This window comes from Microcebus murinus, chromosome 5 (assembly GCF_040939455.1).
Source record: "Microcebus murinus isolate Inina chromosome 5, M.murinus_Inina_mat1.0, whole genome shotgun sequence".
NCBI lineage: Eukaryota > Metazoa > Chordata > Mammalia > Primates > Cheirogaleidae > Microcebus > Microcebus murinus.
Genome location: NC_134108.1, coordinates 41,232,675 through 41,252,018, shown reverse-complemented (window position 1 = coordinate 41,252,018; position 19,344 = coordinate 41,232,675). Strand labels below are relative to the sequence as shown.

At 37.4% G+C, this 19,344-nt stretch overlaps 1 protein-coding gene across 4 annotated transcripts in view; it reads right to left on the bottom strand.

Annotated features, from left to right (window-relative positions):
* Positions 1-18,026, bottom strand: part of CEP85L (centrosomal protein 85L) — a 127,145-nt gene extending 109,119 nt beyond the window's left edge. The window contains exons 1-2 of one of the 4 annotated variants that reach the window (XM_012739129.3): positions 14,292-18,026; positions 10,536-10,706 (exon numbers count right to left, since the gene is read on the bottom strand). Coding sequence is in view for 1 of the 4 variants with exons in the window: in XM_012739126.3 (XP_012594580.2) it covers positions 17,539-17,611 (73 nt within the window). In the remaining 3 variants the exon portion in view is untranslated. Of the gene's footprint in view, positions 1-6,113; positions 6,291-10,535; positions 10,707-14,291 lie in introns of those variants that run through there. The other 3 variants (XM_012739130.3, XM_012739126.3, XM_012739131.2) reach the window with 3 other exon arrangements.
* Between the last annotated feature and the right edge of the window lie 1,318 nt (positions 18,027-19,344).

Below are 19,344 nucleotides of genomic sequence, written 5' to 3'. Positions count from 1 at the left end.
ACAATATATAAAGTATGTACATGGAAGATTAAAAAAATCTACTTTTCTACTATATCCTAATCACATCAAATGAGAAATTATTTTACATTATTTTAATTGAATTTGTTTTATATCTTTAACTTTTGGTAAAAGTTTTATAGCATCGCATTTTCCTACTCTTAGCTTGATTTACCCTTTTGAGTTATAATAAATCTTTATTTTTTAGCTAACTTAAGGTTTTTCAACGTTCTTTAAATGTTTATTTTCACTTATCTTGCCCATTTTTACTTAACTTTTATTTGCCTTTTTCTGTTTTACCCATCACTTTACTTAACTTCATTCTTTTACTGTCAAGTATAATGCTACTCAAAGGATATCCATGGACCAGGGCCAGTCTGAACTATGTGTTCCAAGTTAGGGGCAGAAATAAAGAATAAGTATTTGGAAATTGTTATAGTACTGTAATTAGAAAGAGCAATTTTAAATCTGCTGAATTTAATATAAAAGCTGTAGAAGAACAAATTTTTACTGATGCCTAATACCATGATTCTCAAATTAGGGCCTACACACATATTCATGAAAGTTAAATTCTCTACATGAATTTTAACTTTTCATTTCAATTATAATCCTTTAAAAATTAATAAGCATATTACAGATTATCTGAATAACTACCTTAAAATATTATTTCTACGTAATTTTAATACTCCTATTAATCTGCATAGCTACCTTAAAACAGATTTATCACATAATTCTAATGCCCCCCATTTATGTTTGTAATTGCAGTTGCTTCCAAGTAAGAGCAAATGACATCACTGGGCACTTACCATGATTTGAAACAAGATAGCTTTACAGAATTATCAAGTGACACCCTATTGAAATTGGTATGCAAGGAATGCCTTCTGGCAGTTTAAACATAGGATCACAAAATAAAAAACAAATACATAAAATTAATCACACCATTTTTTACATTTTTAGGAACAGTTATTCTCTATATTAATTAACATTAAAATCAAAACACAGAAACAAATAACAAAATCAGACCTGAAGTTACTTCTGTCATAGTAATCCCAACATTAACGATTCAATTTTAATAAAACATTATGCCACGTAAATATTATTTTAGAGATTTAAATATAATTTATAAATTAAATTTGGGCTTTATAGATGTATTAAGTATATAAGAAGCCTTAAAAGCAATATACATTTAAATTAACAACCCCAAATTGAAAAATATTAGCCAAAGAGATACTTCTATCACTTGGAGGTCCTGAATAGCCACTTGATACTTTGTAGATTCTAGACCTCTCTCAGAATGGGACTTATTTTAATTCATGTGATTAAACACTCTTACATTAAAGCACTATAAGCACTAGATGAAGATATTCTGTCACCAGATCTGTTCCAACTCTGATATGCGGTCTATAATCTATAGTAAATGTTTTCTTCAATCAGGCAATAACCCATCTAAATGAACTCAAAGTCCTATCTAAACCATCATCAAAACAGCAACCAGCCCACTACTTTCTCTCATAAGTACAAACCTATTAGTTGGAGAAATATTATTTTAGGAATACTCAACAATAGCATAATTAGCCTGGGAGTACATATACATAGAAAACAATGAAAAGATCCCCAATCTCACTAATAATGAAAGAAATGAAAAAGTTTTTGGATTTTTTAAAAGTATCACATTGGCAAATATTTGAAAGACTAGTGTCAACAAAGTGAAGGGAATGTTTGTATTTTTTGTGGTCTTGTAAATTGGTACAACCTTTCTAAAGTGCAATCTGGGAACAGATATCTAAATTTCAAAATATTCATGACTTCCTCCTGGGAATTTACCCTAAAGAAATACCAGACGAGTACAAATATATGTAAACACAAGGACATTCCTAACAGCCCTGCTGAAAATAAAATAAATAAATGCCTAGAAACAAAATATATATGTAAATTAGTTGAAAATGTTTAAGTGCTAAAAATTATTTTATCAATCTATTTAACATGGAAGGACATCCAAAATACGTGTGTGAGACAGTAGCATTTTACATAGCTGTATATATAGTATGATTCCATGATTGGAAAAGAGTCTGTACACACATGGAATAAAACTTTAAGGAAGTTCTAAATGCTAACATTGCCTATAAGGTTTTACTAAAGGCACAAATGTATCTAAACAGGAACATTTACTCCATCATTGATTGGTACCATTCATTCTGTCAGTTTATGGGGGAAAAGACTAAAAGTTACATATACTGATTTGCAGATTACATCAACATTTGATTCTGAGCTTCGGAACCAGCTATAGATAAAGATATATAAATTCAATAGACTCCTAGTAACAATTTTTAACAAAAGCTGCATAAAAGCACTAAAGTAAAAACCCTTGTTTTTAGTAAATGCAACTATTTTGAGCAGTATAAAGTAATGCTACATTTTCACCCACAACTGCAGTCCTCAACCCCCAGGCCACCATACCAGTCTGTGGCCTATTAGGAACCAGGCCACACAGCAGGAGGTGAGCAGCGGGCCAGCCAGCAAAGTTCCATCTGAATTTACAGCCTCTCCCCATCACGTGCCATCCACCCCTGTTCCCCCGAATTGTCTTCCATGAAACTGGTCCCTGGTGCCAAAAAGGTTGGGGTCTGCTGGCCCACAATACACCTTAACCCTATTTATTGTTGACAAATCTTCACCAAGGAAACAATTTACATATTAAGAGAACATAATCACACACGCACATGCACACACACAACCAGTAATGAGGGACAAAATCCAATATATATACTAATGCTATGGTGTTATTATCAAGAGCTAGAAAAATGTTCAATAATTAGTCTTTTATAACTACTGCCAGGAAGAATGGCTCAACAAAACATTTTATGTAAAGGGCCAGACAGTAAATATTTTCAGCTTTGCATGCCATTCTTCTGTCTCAACTACCCAACTCTGCGACTGTAGTGTAAATCAGCTGTAGACTATAATAGAAGGGGTGAAGCTATGCTGCAATAAAACTTAATTTCTAAAAAACAGGACAAATCAGATTTGACCTGTGGGCCATACTTTGCAGACCCCTTAAAAATTCTTTCTAATTGGAAAATATTCAGTAAGATTCCATTGATTCATAATGAGTAACTCCAGTCAGCACGGTACTTCATTCCTCTATTTGGAAGAAAGCCTGGTTCATCCTGGAATACATTGTGAGCAAGCCATGCTGTTCAGAATCTGACAGTTCATGAGAACGTTATTGAGGTTTTTCAAAGATTACAAAGATAAATGTCAAAAACTATTTTTGATTTCTTTTTCTAGAATAAAATGATCTCAGTTTATCTGTACGGCATGGAACTCTTGGACAACGTCAAATATGTGTGATAATTGACTGAGCCATGGGGTACTCAAACATTATTTGATCAAACATTATTTCTGTGAAGGTGTTTTTGGATGAGGTTAACATTTAGCTTGGTAGATTGGATAAAGTATACTGCCCTCCAGAACGTGGGTGGCTTCATCCAATCAGTTGAAGGCCCGAATAGAACAAAAAAGCTAACCATCCTCTGAGTAAATTATTCCTTCCTGACAGCCTTTGAACTAAAACATTGGCTTTTTCCTGCCATCAGACTGGATAAATAAGAAATTCACAAATAACCTCAGATTTCATATTGTCCAGGAATTCTCTGAACTCTTCTTTGCATATCTCTACCTTAGAACAAACCCACCACATCAAACTGAAGTTATCTGTTCATGTACCTGTCATCCTTCTAGGCTACAATAATACTCATTGAGGGCACAGGCCACTTGTCCCAGCCCTAACTCAGGGCTACAGGCAGCACATGGTAAAGATTCAAACAAAGAATGTACATAACAACTGCAAGGAAATACAGTACAGCAAAATACTGCTAATTTTCTCTAGATGGTAAAATTACTGGTGATTTCTTTGACCTTTATGCTTTTATTTTCCTTTTAATTATTACAGTTTACTTTCATAATCAGAAACAAAACTGTATTTTTTCAATGCATTTTTTAATGCTTTTTCAATGTTTAAATGCTTAACCCCTGCTACTAATAAACTTAATAATTTACTTATCATTTTAACACTCCTTAATTTCTTAGGAGATAGTTTTTCCTGGAATGAGAATGGCAACCTTAGTTGGCCTAGCCTAGAGTAAAATGAATACATTCTACCACATAAATCAAACCACTGTAACATCAAAAAATGTTCATAAATACAAAACCATACGTTAATGTACACAAAATCTTATCCACAAACTTGTATGGAAAAACGTCCATTACTTCAAAATAACCTTGTAATAGTCTCTGGTTCTCGTTTTGGTTGATATAGCTTCAAGTCTGTTTCAATAATATCACAATTGAGCTCATGAAAAGAATACTGAAGCTTTTTAAAGCTGTAGGAGGTTCTACTAGGGAATCATAGCAACTCATATATTTTGACAAAAAGATCAGAGTGGTCGTCCTTTTTCCAGGAAGGTATCCTCATCACAAGATGAGCTCTCGACCAGTGGTCCCCAACCTTTTGGGCACCAGGGACAGGTTTCATGGAAGACTATTTTTCCACGGAGTAGGCAGGGATGGTTTTGGGATGATTCAAGTGCATTATATTTATTGTGCAGTCAAACCTCTCTGCTAATGATAATCTGTATTTGCAGCCACTCCCCAGCACTAGCATCACCACCTCAGATCATCAGGCATTCGATTCTTACAGGAATGTGCAACCTAGATCCCTCACATGCCAGTTTACAGTAGGGTTCATGCTCCTAATGAGAATCTAATGCCATTGCTGATCTGACAGGAGGCAGAGCTTATGTGGTGATGCCAGAGATGGAGAGAAGCTGTAAATACAGAAGAATTTTCACACACTTGCCCACCGCTCACCTCCTGCCTAGAATACTGAAGATGATTAACCAATGTCATTAAAAATAACATTCAAATATTTTAATATAGATGGAATAAATTCATAGTCTGAGAAGAATGATATGTCTTGTCTCTAGATAAGTCAATCCAAAAATCACAATGCAGCAAAAAGTAGATGTAAAATATGCCTACCAGGTGATTTAATAAGAAAAATTTTCTCACAGAATAGTTACAAGACTATGCTACTGAAATGGGAACACTCAATTTCTAGATACATGCAATGAACTTTTAAAAAGGGTTAATATAAGTGATTTTAAGATTCTAGTGATCTCTGTCAATAAAGTCTTACTTAACAGGTCCTATCATACTAAAGCAAATGCATGACTAAAAAATCATTCTCTCTAAAACAAAGACAGAAGCATTACGGTAAGAACAACAAAGTTTCCGAGACACCCTACATTGGAACTTCTCTTTAGAAGACAGTATGTTACATTTTTTAATACTAATTTTAACTCCTTTAAATAGAATACTGAATACCCAGGGATAACTTATAAAAAGTTAGGAACATTTCTCACACAGAAGATTAGCATCAAATGAAGAAGCAACCTATTTTATTTTATTTCTGAAGCTTTCTTATTGGAAGCAAAAATGCATACAGTACAAGGTCTTCCACTGTATAAAAATATATCTGTAACTGCACTTAGAATAACAACTTATCTTCTTATTGAATATTTTAATGACAACTCCAAGCCAGAAGAAAATAAAACTAATACCACTGACAAAGCAGATTTATACTTTTACATAAAAAGCTAAATATATAATACAGTCACGAATATAAATGTTTTTCAAAATGCTGATTATCTATCACATATTACTAGGTCTTAAAAATCAACTTTGAGACCAACCTTTTAAAATAAAATAGAACAGACCAAACTAGAAAATATCAAAGTGCATTTACCCTTACATCATATAAGTTACACATATTTTACACTTTAATATCTGAAATATTAACAAGTACAAAGTACTTTTGCACAAAGAATCTATTCTCCTTCTGGAGTAACTCCACTCAAGCCAACCTCTACCCTACCATCAGAAAGAATTATCTTAGAATCAAGTATGTTTATATCATTCTCCTGCTTATATAGGTCTGTGGGGTAAAACTCAAACTTATTAAGTTTGGCAACGTTCTTCACCAGTTGTCAGCCTCATTTTCTAACGCTTTCCAACTTCTACCTCTCCCATTCTAGCTCCCCTGCAAATGCACTTACCTAATGGCTTCCTCCAAACACAACAGGCTTTTGATGACTCCAAGCTGTTTCCCTTTTGTACCTTTAAGAGTCCCAGTTCAGGCCAGCACAGTGGCTCACACCTGTAATCCAAGCACTCTGGAGGCCGGGGTGATGGACGTTTGAGCTCAGGAGTTCCAGACCAGCCTGAGCAAGAGAGAGATCCCCATCTCTACCAAAAATAGACAAAATTAGACAGGCGTGGTCCCAGCCACTCGGGAGGCTGAGGCAGAAGGATCCCTGGACCCCAGGAGGAGTTTGAGGTTACTAAGCTGACGCCAAGGCACTCTAGCTGGGGGGGGGGGGGGGAGGGTCACAGAGTGAGTAAGAGTCTGTCTCAAAAAAAAAAAAAGTCCCAGTTCAGACTTAATTTGCTCTGTCTTCCCTGATTCCTCCACATGGCATTAAATAACTATTACTTTGTTCACTTCCAACATATTATTCAAAATTCTATCACAGTATTTACTAAATTTTATTAACCCCTATACATATGACTTTCTTCTCCCTCACCACACTAGGAACAGTGAAAAATAAAATTTTGTTTTTAGTGTCCAGCACCTAGCACAGAGCTGCACACTTAGGCAGGGTCTCAATAAATGTAGTCATTATAACCACTGGGTATCCAATAAGTGTTCATAGAATAAAATTAGAATTTTGGAAGCCTTACAATTAGAGCTACAAAAATACCCTTCCCTGTAGAAGGATTAAAACAAGGGTTTTGTTTGGTGGTTGTTGCCTGTTTATTTTAAAATCCAGGATATTTTAAACTATCCCTTGAGTCAGTTTGCATTTAAGTATCTATTTAAAGATCAGTAAATATTTATCAAAGAAGCTTTTTTAAAAAATAATTTTAAAGATTTGAAGAGCTAATGACCAAAACTCCAAACAAAAAATAGGAAAACAGTCTCTAATAGGTCAAAAAGACACACAAAAGTCACAAAAAATAAATAAAACATTAAACCATATGAAAATAATCATATTAATGGTCACTAGAAAGAAAAAGAAAATCATGTACTGCAACTGAGAATATCTAACTAAGATGGCAGAAACATAATATATTGAGATATATAATCTTCATTCTAATCCTTTATTTCATTTTAGTACTGTATCTCTGGGGAAAATGACTCTAATAGTCTTAATTTATGTGTTTTATTATAAAAATAACAGTATAGCTTAATGGAAAAGGATATGGACTATGAAACCAGACTACCCGAGTTCAAGTTTTTACCACCTCTTATTAGCACAGTGAGACTTCAAAGTAAATCATTTAACTTCTATGTGCCTGTTTCTTCATATGTAAAAGGAATACAAACTTACATATATTACCTATGTTATAGGATTGTTATGATAAATAATTATGTAAAAACATTTAAAAAAGTACCAGGCATATTAAGATCTCAATAAGTGTTAGTCATATTTTTATTATTGTACATGCACAGAAATCTTCCAGAAGGATAAATAAAAACTATGAAAAATGGAAGACTGGCATGAAAGAAAATGAAGAGGCTTATCTTCATTTTAAACCTTTCTATATTGAGTCAATATTTTACTGAGCATATATATAACTTTAATAATTAGAGAAGAAAAATATCATCTGACAAATACCACATAATAATTCTTCTGTTCCTCATGAGAGACAGTACCCTACTCTTATAAGTTTTTAACCTTGTTCTTCTCCTTTCCTGTTCGATCAAGGACAACTAAACTATCACCAGCTTCTCTGCCTAATATAATAATTATTTCTCATTAGGATGTTTACAACTACTCCTTCAAACATATACCCAATACCCATCTCTCTAATAGCTGCCATTTTTTTTTAACATCTATATTCCAGAGATTAGGCATACAATAGCTTTCTACTTCTATGATCTCCAAAGTGGATACATTCATGCCAGGGAGTACAGGAATAAATCCATCAGATGACTGCTGGAAGAAAATGTTATAAGTTCTGTATACATTTAGAATTATCTTTAGGAAAAAGTAATGCGTTAAGTTTCACTAATATTTAATATACAAATTAACATTGGTGCCCCTGATTATCAGAACATCATGTTACATACAGGTAAGGTAAACTGAGGAAAAAGGGGGAGTTTTGGGGTTTTTTTACTTTTTAACATAGGTAAAAGCCAAAAAAGGGGGGAGTTCTACACAGAGAGCTTGACAGTGATATTCTCCTTCATTCAATTTCTTTGTATTGCAATGCATTGCAGTTTGTGCCTGATGAAGCAGATTTACATACACATGTAGTTTTATCTAAGCTAACACTTACAAAATGGATCAGTAGCTTTAAAATATTACTGCAAGTGTATCTACCATTTGACCCAGCAATCCCATTACTGGGCATCTATCCAAAAGAACAAAGTCAATCTATGAAAAATACACCTACACTGGAATGTTTATATCAGCACTATCACAATTGCAAAGATGTGGAAACAACCCAAGTGCCCATCAATACATGAGTAGATTAATATAATGTGGTATATGTATGCCATGGAGTACTATTTAGCTATAAGAAACAATGGTGATATAGCACCTCTTTTATTTTCCTGGATAGAGCTGAAGCCCATTCTACTAAGTGAAGCATCCCAAGAATGGAAAAACAAGCACCACATGTACTCACCAGCAAATTGGTATTAACTGATCAACACCTAAGTGGACATATAGGAATAACATTTATCAGGTGTTGGTGAGGGGGAGGGGATGGGTATATACATATATAATGAGTGCAATGCACACCATCTGGGGGATGGACACCCTTGAAGCTCTGACTCGTGGGGGGAGGGGGAGCAAGGGCAATATACGTAACCTTAACATTTGTACCCCCATAATATGCTGAAATAATAAATAAATATATTACTGCAAAGAAACCTGAAAATTGAAAAGCCTGAAGATAATACTGAAAATATAAGTACAAACAAACAAGAAAATATCCAAGCTGTGCTTCCTATGAACACTCTTCATCATTCTCTTTGCAAGAAGAAAAAAAAAGACAATCAAATCAGATCTGGCAGTAATATGTCACTTAGGATTTCAGTTTAAAAAAAATAACAGCTGATCCCCTTAAGGCTAAAGATGATGCTTTACAAGCTCCCAATATGAAGAAGGTATATTGGGGGTCAAAATGACTCACATACCTGCAAACTTTACAAGTTGGAAAAATAATTTTAACATATATCATTTTTTATGTACAACTAAAACAGTGCCAATTAAAGGATACCATGAATTATGAGACTATGCATGTAGATATCAGAAATATTAAAACACTTTTAAAGTACATCTTAAAATTGATAAACTATGATAAATATCACCTACATATAATAGGAGCATTAGGTGGAATTTTGACTGTTAGGCATTTCCAAAACATAAGGAATCCATTGCTTCTCTGCAGTCTCTTTTCAAAAACATTTGCTAAACACCTACCTTTTTCATGAAGGTTCAGTCATAATGTATCAAGAAAAATAATCAAACAGGTAGTAAAAAGGAGAGGTGTTTTGAGGCTGTGCTCCTCCTGTTCTAAAAGATCTAAAGATCAGCTCAAATATGAAATGTTAGAATTTATCTCTCGTTAGAACTTATGTCAGAAGAACCAAGAATAAAATAAAACCAGTTTTTAAGACTGAGAATTAAATAGTCACTGAAGATGATTCCACTCTGCTAAAATAAGGTTAGCAGCATCAAGTTAGTAAGTATACTTGTTCACATAACACATTAACTAGCTAAAAAAAATAATGACATTAAAATCTAACTCAGTCTAAGCTAATTGGCTTGCTTACATTTAAAGATTTAAATCAAATTTTTAAGTAAATTGGTAGCTAGTATTTGTTACTTGCTAAACATAAAAGGGGGAGGGCTCGAGAAAGGGGGGATGTTGATCAAAGGGTACGTTTCAGTTAGAGTAGAGGAATAAGTTTTAGTGACCTATTGTACTGCACAATGACCATAGTTAATAATAATGTATATTGCAAAACTGCTAAAACAATAGATTTTTAAGTATAACTCCAAAAGAATAAGTTGGTAAGAATGTTAATTAGCTTGATTTAATCTTTCTACAATATATGCGTAGATCAAAACATGACATCGTACCCCATAAATATATACAACTATTATTTGTCAATTATTGTCAATTATTTGTCAATACTATATTTTATCAAAAGTAAAGTATAAAAAGAAAAGTTTGAAGTTTGCTCATTAACCACTGCAAATAATTTTAAAAACATAACCACAAAAGGCATAAGAATACATTCTTTAAATATGATTCCAAATTTCCTTATTTTCAATTCTACTACTACAAGGACCTTAAACTAGGTTGGTTCAGGCTATGGCTAAAATTACCTCAACTAAGAACAAAGATCAGATGGATTAAAAAAGTAGTTCACCTTTCACAGAAAAAGTATGAATTCTTACCAATAAATATTCACCAAGTACTTCTTATATGAAAGAAGGAACTCCAGAAGGTAAAGGGAGCAACCAAGATGGATAAGACTTATCTTTCCTCCTTCTATGAAAAAATTAGATGTCTGTTGATTTCGGTGTGTGGACAAGCCAGACAGTACTATCTTCTGGTTACATGCAACACTGTAATCAAAAAAGCATTTTGGCAGCTATTCAGAATGATAGCCACATATTTAATTTATTTTTTCATAAGCCTTTCTTCCTGGTTAGAAATTAGAAAAATTAGGTACAGTTAAAAACTACTAAGAGTTGTTAATAAAACCACTACAAATGTGGGGGAGTACACCAAGTGGTATTTCAGGGGGTTTACCTTTGTCTTAGACTACAACTATTTCATATTATCACCTAATAGGGAAAATATTCTACACAGTAGAAAATTATGCCAAAACCAAGAAAGAGAGAGCATCAGCACTCAGGAGAAAATAAACCCCTTGATCAAAGTAAATTTTCCTAAATAAGGAAGTTGTTATACCTAATGAATACTACTTTTTTTAATGAAGCCATTGACTTCTAAAGGAAGCACAGTAGGCTAATTATTCTTCAATAGTCCTTCAATTTTTCTGATACTAGGGAATATAAGAACCATACATAATGCATCTAAATGTCAAAATTAAAACAAAATTTTAGTCTTAAAACACTTGAAAATAAAGTTTTGAGAAACTTTATGTCTGGAATTTTTGTCCCCCAAATTAAAGCACTTAATTTCTTGTCAAACTTTTCAGTACATTATTCCTAAAATGAGACAGAGAATGCTGAGTATTAATGAGAAATTAATTAATGAGCTTCAGAAATATCATGGCAAAGCCATATCTATATATAATTTCTTATGGTTAATAGTCATGCAATCTCTGCCTCTACAAAAGCAAGGTAACCAACTGGTAGAAAATTTTGAACCACATGAAATGTAGTACCACTCTTTCATCCCATTCTCTTCCAGAGGACCATAACTAAAAACTATAGTTCATTTCAGAACTCTGAACTTTAATATTAAAAATTAGTTTAAAAAGTAGTATCAATAAAGCAATCAAGTTTTCTTCACTAGATAGCAACTATATATAAAGCAGGCATGTTCACTCCCTTTAAAGTAACTCAAATTCCTATCAACCATTTGAATTAATTTAGCACTACCTAATGAAGCCTTAAAACAATTTATCACAGGAGGGGAAAAGCAAAAATAGAGGCAGAAACCAGATGTGGTCACTCACTCCTGTACTCTGGAGGATGAGGGGAGAGGATCACTTTAGGCCAGGAGTTAAGACCAGCCTAGGCAACATAGTAAGACCCTGCTTATAAAAATATTTTTTAAAAAATTAGGTGGGTGTGGTGGCTGGTACCTGCAGTCCCAGCTATTCAGGAGGCTGAGGTGGGAAGATTACTTGAGCCCAGGAGTTCAAGATCAACCTGGGTGACAGAACAAAACAGTCTCTTTAAAAAAAAAAAAAAAAAAAAAAAAAAGGCAGTTATTTTTCTGAGGTAGTCAGACCAGAGGGAGGTTAATAAGAGCATGAAATAAAACTAGATACAGACACAATACGAAAGTCTGATCCCTGTTGACAGAATCTTCCATCTGATGAGAAAGGGAACACTGTTAACACCAGTTCAGAGGCCCTGGGCAGAGAACTCTGGACGAGGCTCCACCATCATTTGATGTAAGGCATCCCAGGAAACCTTTCAGCCCTGGGCAAACCCAGGACACTTCTCCTAGTTTTAAAACTGAAAATCCCAGACGCCCAGACTGTTGGTCACCCTAGCTTGAGAACTGGTAAAAAGAAAGCAATTCAAACATTTATTAAGCCCCTATGTATAAATCCTTGTGCAATAAAATGAGTTTACTGGATTAGATAATCTCTACTTCCACCAGCTTTAACTTTTAAATCTCTCACTGAAACTGGCCAATGGCATTGATCCATTTTCTTCTGAGTCATCTTAACATGCCTCTTGGAAGCATGAGACTTTGAAGATCACTCCTGCCTTCAGTCTCCTCTCTTCTGGAACAACACATTCTCCTGCATTTACTCCTACCTCTCTGGTGCTGCTTCTCAGTCTCTCTGGATGGCTCATCTTCCTCTACCCGAACAGAAAATGTTAGTGACCCAGGGCTTGGACCTCTGCTGTCTTCTCTATAATGTCTCCATGTGATCCATCCAGCTCCATGACCTTTAAACACCATTTATACCCAAGTAACTCTCAAATTCCTATCTCCCCCCACCCCAGTGGTGTCCCCACTATGCTCCAGACTTGTAAACCAACTTCCTACTCAACATCTCACCTGAACTTCTCAAAAGGATCTCAAACTTCACATGGCCAAAACAGAACTCTTGATTCCACTTATCTTCCTTACACTCTTCCCTTACTCCTAACTAACCTTCCCCATCTCAGGAAATAACACTACCATCCATTATTATTACTGAAGCCAAAACTAAATTTCATCTTTGATTCTTCTTTCTCTGACTTGCAACCTCCAAACTGTCAGTAAATGCTATCAGCTTTATTTCTCATGTATATTCCAAATCCATCCTCTTCTCTCTAAATGCCAATCCAACCACTCTAATGCAAGCCATCGCCTCTTACCTAATAACTGCAATGGCCTATTAACTGGCTTCCCTACTGCTATTTTTGCCCCTATCCCTCCACAATTTCTTTCCCCACACAACAGCCAGGAGTGATTGTAAACACCAAGGATAAAGAATGTCTGTTCCCTGTCCCAAATACATAGAACAGTATCTGCCTCATAGTAGGCACTTGATGTACTACTACTGAGTGAAATGGTAGTCTCTCCTGCCGTTTCATGCTAAGCTTCCTCTCACATACAGAATAGAATCCAAACTCCTTACAATTCCTAACATTATTGTCAGGTCTTCCTCACTTCACATTCCTGCTCACTAAGCTCTATACTCACCAGCTTCTCATATTCTTCAAACTCCCCAAAGTCATTTCCACCCTGGAGATTTTGCTGTTTCTGTTCCCTCCACCTGAACACTCCTCCCTTCATGCTAGGCTCCTTTTCATCATTCAGGTCTCACAGTAAAGTTACCTCCTCAGAGAGGCAACCAAAGGAACTCTGCCTACCCAAGTAACTCTGTCCATCCTCTGCCACCTCACCAAGTTTTCTTTTCTCCGTAGTACTTAACACTAGCTGAATCTTGTTATCTGTTTACTTACTGACTGCATCCTCTCTACTAAAATGTAAGCTCCCTAAGAACAGGAACTTTATCTTTCTTGTTCAGTGATGTACTCCCCAGAAACTAGCACAATACCTGGCACACAATACTTACTGAAAGAACAATTTAAGCACTATGCTAGGTAACAATTTTTTAATTAAAGAAAAGTAGAAAGTAAAATATTGGTATGAAAAGCAATTTGATGTTCTTTTTATGTTGATTATTCCCATTCTTAAAATAAGTCACCTCATACAATAGTGTTCTTTTTAGAAAGTTATTTTTCTAGTATCAATTATGAAAATCCTTACAGTAATAATAATAATATCATGTGCCTTAACAATTACATGGGTGATCATATTCTTCATTTTTTCATGCAAAATTTATGGGAACTAGTTAAGCTATAACTCACCAAAATACTAGAGACTTTAACACTTCATCATCTCAGAGTACACATACACACATTTTATCCCATCAGAAAAATCATGACTCTAAAATCATTCTGATCACAACATACATAAATATTCACAACATGAGATTATCAACTCACCATTTATTGCTTGGCCTCAGATTAATTTACCAGCTTCATTCAAGCCAAGAAGTGATCAAATTCCAATTATTAATCAAGTTCATTTCACAAAAGTCATCACTAAAGTTGAGATTCACACCTCAACCCCAATGTCTATTATGAAAGAACATGTCCAGTTGAGCTTAGGCTAAAGAGTTGTTTCACTGTTACCATAGTACTCTTGGGTCCATCTAATTCAGAACCACAGCAGAAAACATTTGTTGTAATCATGCCAGTTATTACCACTATCATTATGACATCACTAAACACTAAACACTATGGCAATGCATCATCTAAGAAGAGACAGATGTAAAGCACAAAGCAATGAACAAATGACATTTTTTGAGGTCAAATGTGTCCTATAACATTTTCTTTTTAGCACACTTCAAAAGTATAATACTCTACCTCAAAATGTTTTAAGGGTTGGTTATTTTTTAAATTTTATTTATAAAAATGAAGAGACTCAGTATAACTAGGTATTAGGAAGTACTCAAAATATCACTATATCATACTAAATTTCAAAAGCCTAAGGGAAATACATCCTTTCTGCACCAAACTTTGAAACTAATATGCATTTTGAATGGGGTAATTTCAAATGCACTCAACCAAATGCATAGAAGACATACCACCACTTGTCCTATTTAAAATTAGCCTTCTAACCACACTTGCCAATACAAGGTGGGGGGAGCTTTTATTTGTCCTTTACAAGGAAATATTTATTTTAGTTTATAACACAATTACTAAGGAAAGCTGAAAAACTGTAGGTAAATCCAAACAGAAATCTTAAAGCAAAGGCCAAAATTTCAATATTTTTCAAACCACACTTCTATTCTTATTTTTTACTACCATTTCCTTAAGAAGAAAGTTTCCTCTGATTTTTTAGAAATCTAGTTCTACATTACCTTTGGTTTTCCCTTTAGTGTAGCCACATATTTGTATTAAAAAATCAACCAGGACACCAGACATATTGAGATAAACTCATTTTAATACTAGAAATCATTTATTTATCCCTGCCTTCACATTGGCCCTCAGGACAAAAAAGATTACCAATAAACTCAATCAGAAGACAGGTTCCCTTTGTTTCAGACAAGCCCCAAAATAGCTCAAATTAGTCAAAAGATATATTGGACAATAATATTTCAAAGATTTAAATTTTCTGCAAATTCCCAGAAGGGAAAAAAGATCCCTACATGAACCAACTCAGAGGTCATAATCTTGACCTCCACCATCTGCTCATTTGCTAAAGAAATGACACAAGTTTTCCACCTAAGGTATAGCTTTTTAAAACTTTAAATTATTTTAAATATCTTTATTAATATATTTGTTTGAAAATAAAGAAACAATAAATAATTACATATTTTTAGCATATAGCTGAAAAATTTTTATTGGAAAGCCAAGCCCTGATTTACCAATGGTTTATCATGGTCAAAGCTGAGATAAAATACATGCTTCTGTAAAGATATAATGTCTAAATTCCTTAAACTTGGATTTGAGAATATAAAATGTCTTCTTCCACAATATTCTATGCCATAGCAAATGTCCAGACGCTGCAATAAAACATCAGAGTCTTTCGGTTACTTAACTTTAAACACTAAGACATTTTCTTCATAGAAAATAATGCAAAAATGGATACATCGCTTCCAGTGATATACCTCCAAACAAGCTGCTATTATCAGAAGTAAATTTTAAGAGGATGAGTTACAAAGACATTACAGATGGCTTTTGACATGTACGGATAAATTGAAACCACTCCCTACAGTCCCTATCACTGAAGTTACCTTAGACGGCAAGATTTATGAAAACTGGTAAGCTCAGAAACCTCTTAACTCCTGTCTCCTTCACAGGATAAATAGTATACAATTTATAAAAAATAATTTTCTACCGTTTTTTTTACTAACTTCACTCCTACATCAAATTCAATTATTTCTAACAGCGATGCAGAACTAAACTTCAGTGCATGATTTCAAAACTAACTCTGGATTTTTAAAATGTATATGTCTTTTCTAAAAAACCACATTCCAAATGTCTAAACCATCTTGGAATTGCATTATTTGAAATTTCAATAGCAATAGGGTTAGTGTCAGATAAATAGCAGAAAATATTATCATCAAAAAACCATTTCCAAATGCTGCTTCTGCCTTTTTGTTTTGTAAATGATAAGTTTGAAAACATATACAAAAATATCTAAGTTACACAAGTCCAATGCAAACACTTTGTGGAGCAAGGTTACAAGGTTACAGGAGCTCGTTGTAGGGAAATTTTTGAGTACATACATATGGCTTTTTTTCTGAATAAAAGGTCTATATAACTTTCAGCTTTCCCAAAGGAGTTAAAAACTCAATTAAGTTTAAAGGACAGCCATCGTTAGGTAATCTGTCACGGGCAACCCAAACCTGATTTTTTTTATCCCTAATTAGGGGAGGATTTATCCTAATTTGGTGGCTCCTACACAACTTCTGAGCAATGCAGGCATGAAATGGCTGTCCTATACAAACTGCCCCCTTCACACAGGAACAAGGCAAACCCCTAATTTTCCCGGACGGGGCCAGAGAAAGACAAACGAATTCACACACCCATTGCTCAAAGGTCGATTGGCTCTCGCAGGACGTGCCCTCCCCTTACGCCGGAGGGGGCTTCGGGGCGGCGACCCGGTTCCTGTGAGGGGCTCAAGTTCCCTCGGGGCTCCATTACAGCGACCGCTGCACCCGCAGCTTCCTCCCGCCCCGAAACGCGCCCTACCGTAGCGGCCGCGGGCGCAGGCACGGGAGACCCGGGTCCGCGCCCCACAGAGGTCGGGCGGGCGCGGAACCGTGATCCGCCTGAACCGCCGCAGCACGGTCGCAGCGACCTTCCCGCCCGGGTCCCCGCGAGCGGCAGGCAAGTCCCGTTATCACGCCGGTCACACACCCCACGAGGGAAAAGGAGAAGGACAGGAAGACGGACAACAAAGCCTGAGCCGTGGGGGCCCAGGCGAGCTGGATAGCTGCGGGCACTGGGGCTGCGGCCGGCGGGACGCGGAGCCGTGCGGGGCCGGGATGCGGGGCGGACGCGCCGGGGACGCGGCCCGCCAGATGTCAGCCTGCCGGGAGGAAACGGGGCGCGCGGCGGCGGCGGGGAGGCGGCCAGGGGGAAGACAGGCCTGAGGAGGGAGCGGAGCGCCGGCGGGGTCCCGAGGCGCCGGGATCCGCCGCGACGCCCACCCTAGCCTGGGAGCTGTCCTGTTCCTTACCGGCCGGGAAGCTGCGGGCTCCGCCGGGGCTGTCTCGGCCGCCGGCCGCGGGGGCCAGGAAGCGCCCCCACATCGCCGACGGGAGGGCTGGGTGGGCCGGGGGCGCCCGACTCCCCACGTCCGTCCTCCCTCGCCTTCGCCTCGGGCTGCTTCGGCGGCGGAAACTTGAGCGGAGCCTGGGCCTCGGCGGCGCGGGCAGGAGGAAAAGCGGGCGGACAGGCTGGCTGGGTAACGGCTGCTCAGCGACGGACGGGGAGCGCAGGGGCCAGATTCGCCGCAGAGGCGGCGGCTGCCATGGCCAAGCCGCTTGGGCTAAGGCCCGGGCCGGGGAAGCGGCGGCTCGGCGGTGACGGCAGCTCGGTCCCCGGCTGAGCCCAGGCTTTTCAAAGGCTCTAGGCGAAGTTGCAGCTGCGGGTTCGCTCCGCCCCCTCCGCCGGCGGAGCCAGAGCTCCGTCTGGGCCCGAGGAGGGCGGGGCCGGGCTGCCGGAGGCGGGGCCTCGGGCGCTTACTTAAGACGTGCGCGGCGCCGCGCGGGGCGGAGGTTGCGGCCGGGTGGGCAGGCTGCCTTCTCGCCGCTTTGCTGCCCTGGCGGCGAACAGTCAGGCCCCCTGCCGCCTCTCAACCTCCCTGCCCTGAGACCCCGCGAGTTGAGAAGAGGGCGGGACCTAGGGCCCTAGCCCGTCCCCCTCCCTGGGTAATCCCTCACGCCGCGGAGCATCTTCCTGAAAGAGACTCGAGAGAGCTGCAGCCGCGTCACCACTGCCAAACGGGGAGGGGTCGAGGGGCTCCCGGTTTCGCGTGGGATTGGTGTTGGGATTGAAATCATCATGCATTCCACAAACTGCTTTTATAGATAACTGTTGGGATAGAAAAGAGGTTGTTTTCCTTAACTAATTTAAGGGGCGGGGGTACCACAGGCACCAGAATACCTACGACACCGAATGTATGCAGGAAAAGGTGGAAAAGATGAAAAAGGCTTGGTGGTAATTAAGACCAGAGGGTTCAGAGAGTGGCCCAGCTATCTAGTCGCCCAGTGTTTTTAGGTGAGCAACAAGAAAGCAGCCAAAATGGCATCAAAGTATATGATGGGACAGCCTTCCGCCTTGCCTCCTGACCTTAACATTCCTCCTCCTAGTCAGTGTCCAGCCTTCACCTGGACCTCCAGTGCAGGAGCAGACACCCTGAGGAAGAACATAAAGGTGCAGCATCCTTTTATTTTTAAATCTTGCAGCAATGTGATGATCCTTCCAACATTTAGTTACCAAATGGTTCATTTAATAAATACTGGGTGAGCACTGTAGTAGGAGCCAGGCTCTGTGCTAGGCCGATCAGTCAGAGGTAAACCAGTAAGCAAGTCCCTGACGTAGAGAAGTTTTGAGTCCAGTTATGCTTTTTGTTATTCAGGAAGTTTCTTGACAAAGGCCTCATATTTGTATTTTTTCCTTAAAGACGCTGTAATTGAGAAATATTGCTTAAAACTTTCAGAGGTTAAATTACATTTAGGTGTATATTGTATCACTTAAATCTGTGTTGTAATTTAGCTGATTGAAGTTTTACATTTAGTCTAAGGGATATGTAAATATGTAAATACAGATGATTAGATGAAATTTTAGATATTTAATACTTTGAGAGGGGACTTTTAAAAATTATAAATTGTCACAAAAGAGGGGAATAGTACTTAAAACATCATATTTAACACCAGACAGTATTAAATTCTTCATTTAAAATGTTGCATTCCAAAAAGAAAACATTATTTTAAAAGTAAAAAATGTTGCATTCATAATACTTCAATTTGGATCTAAATCT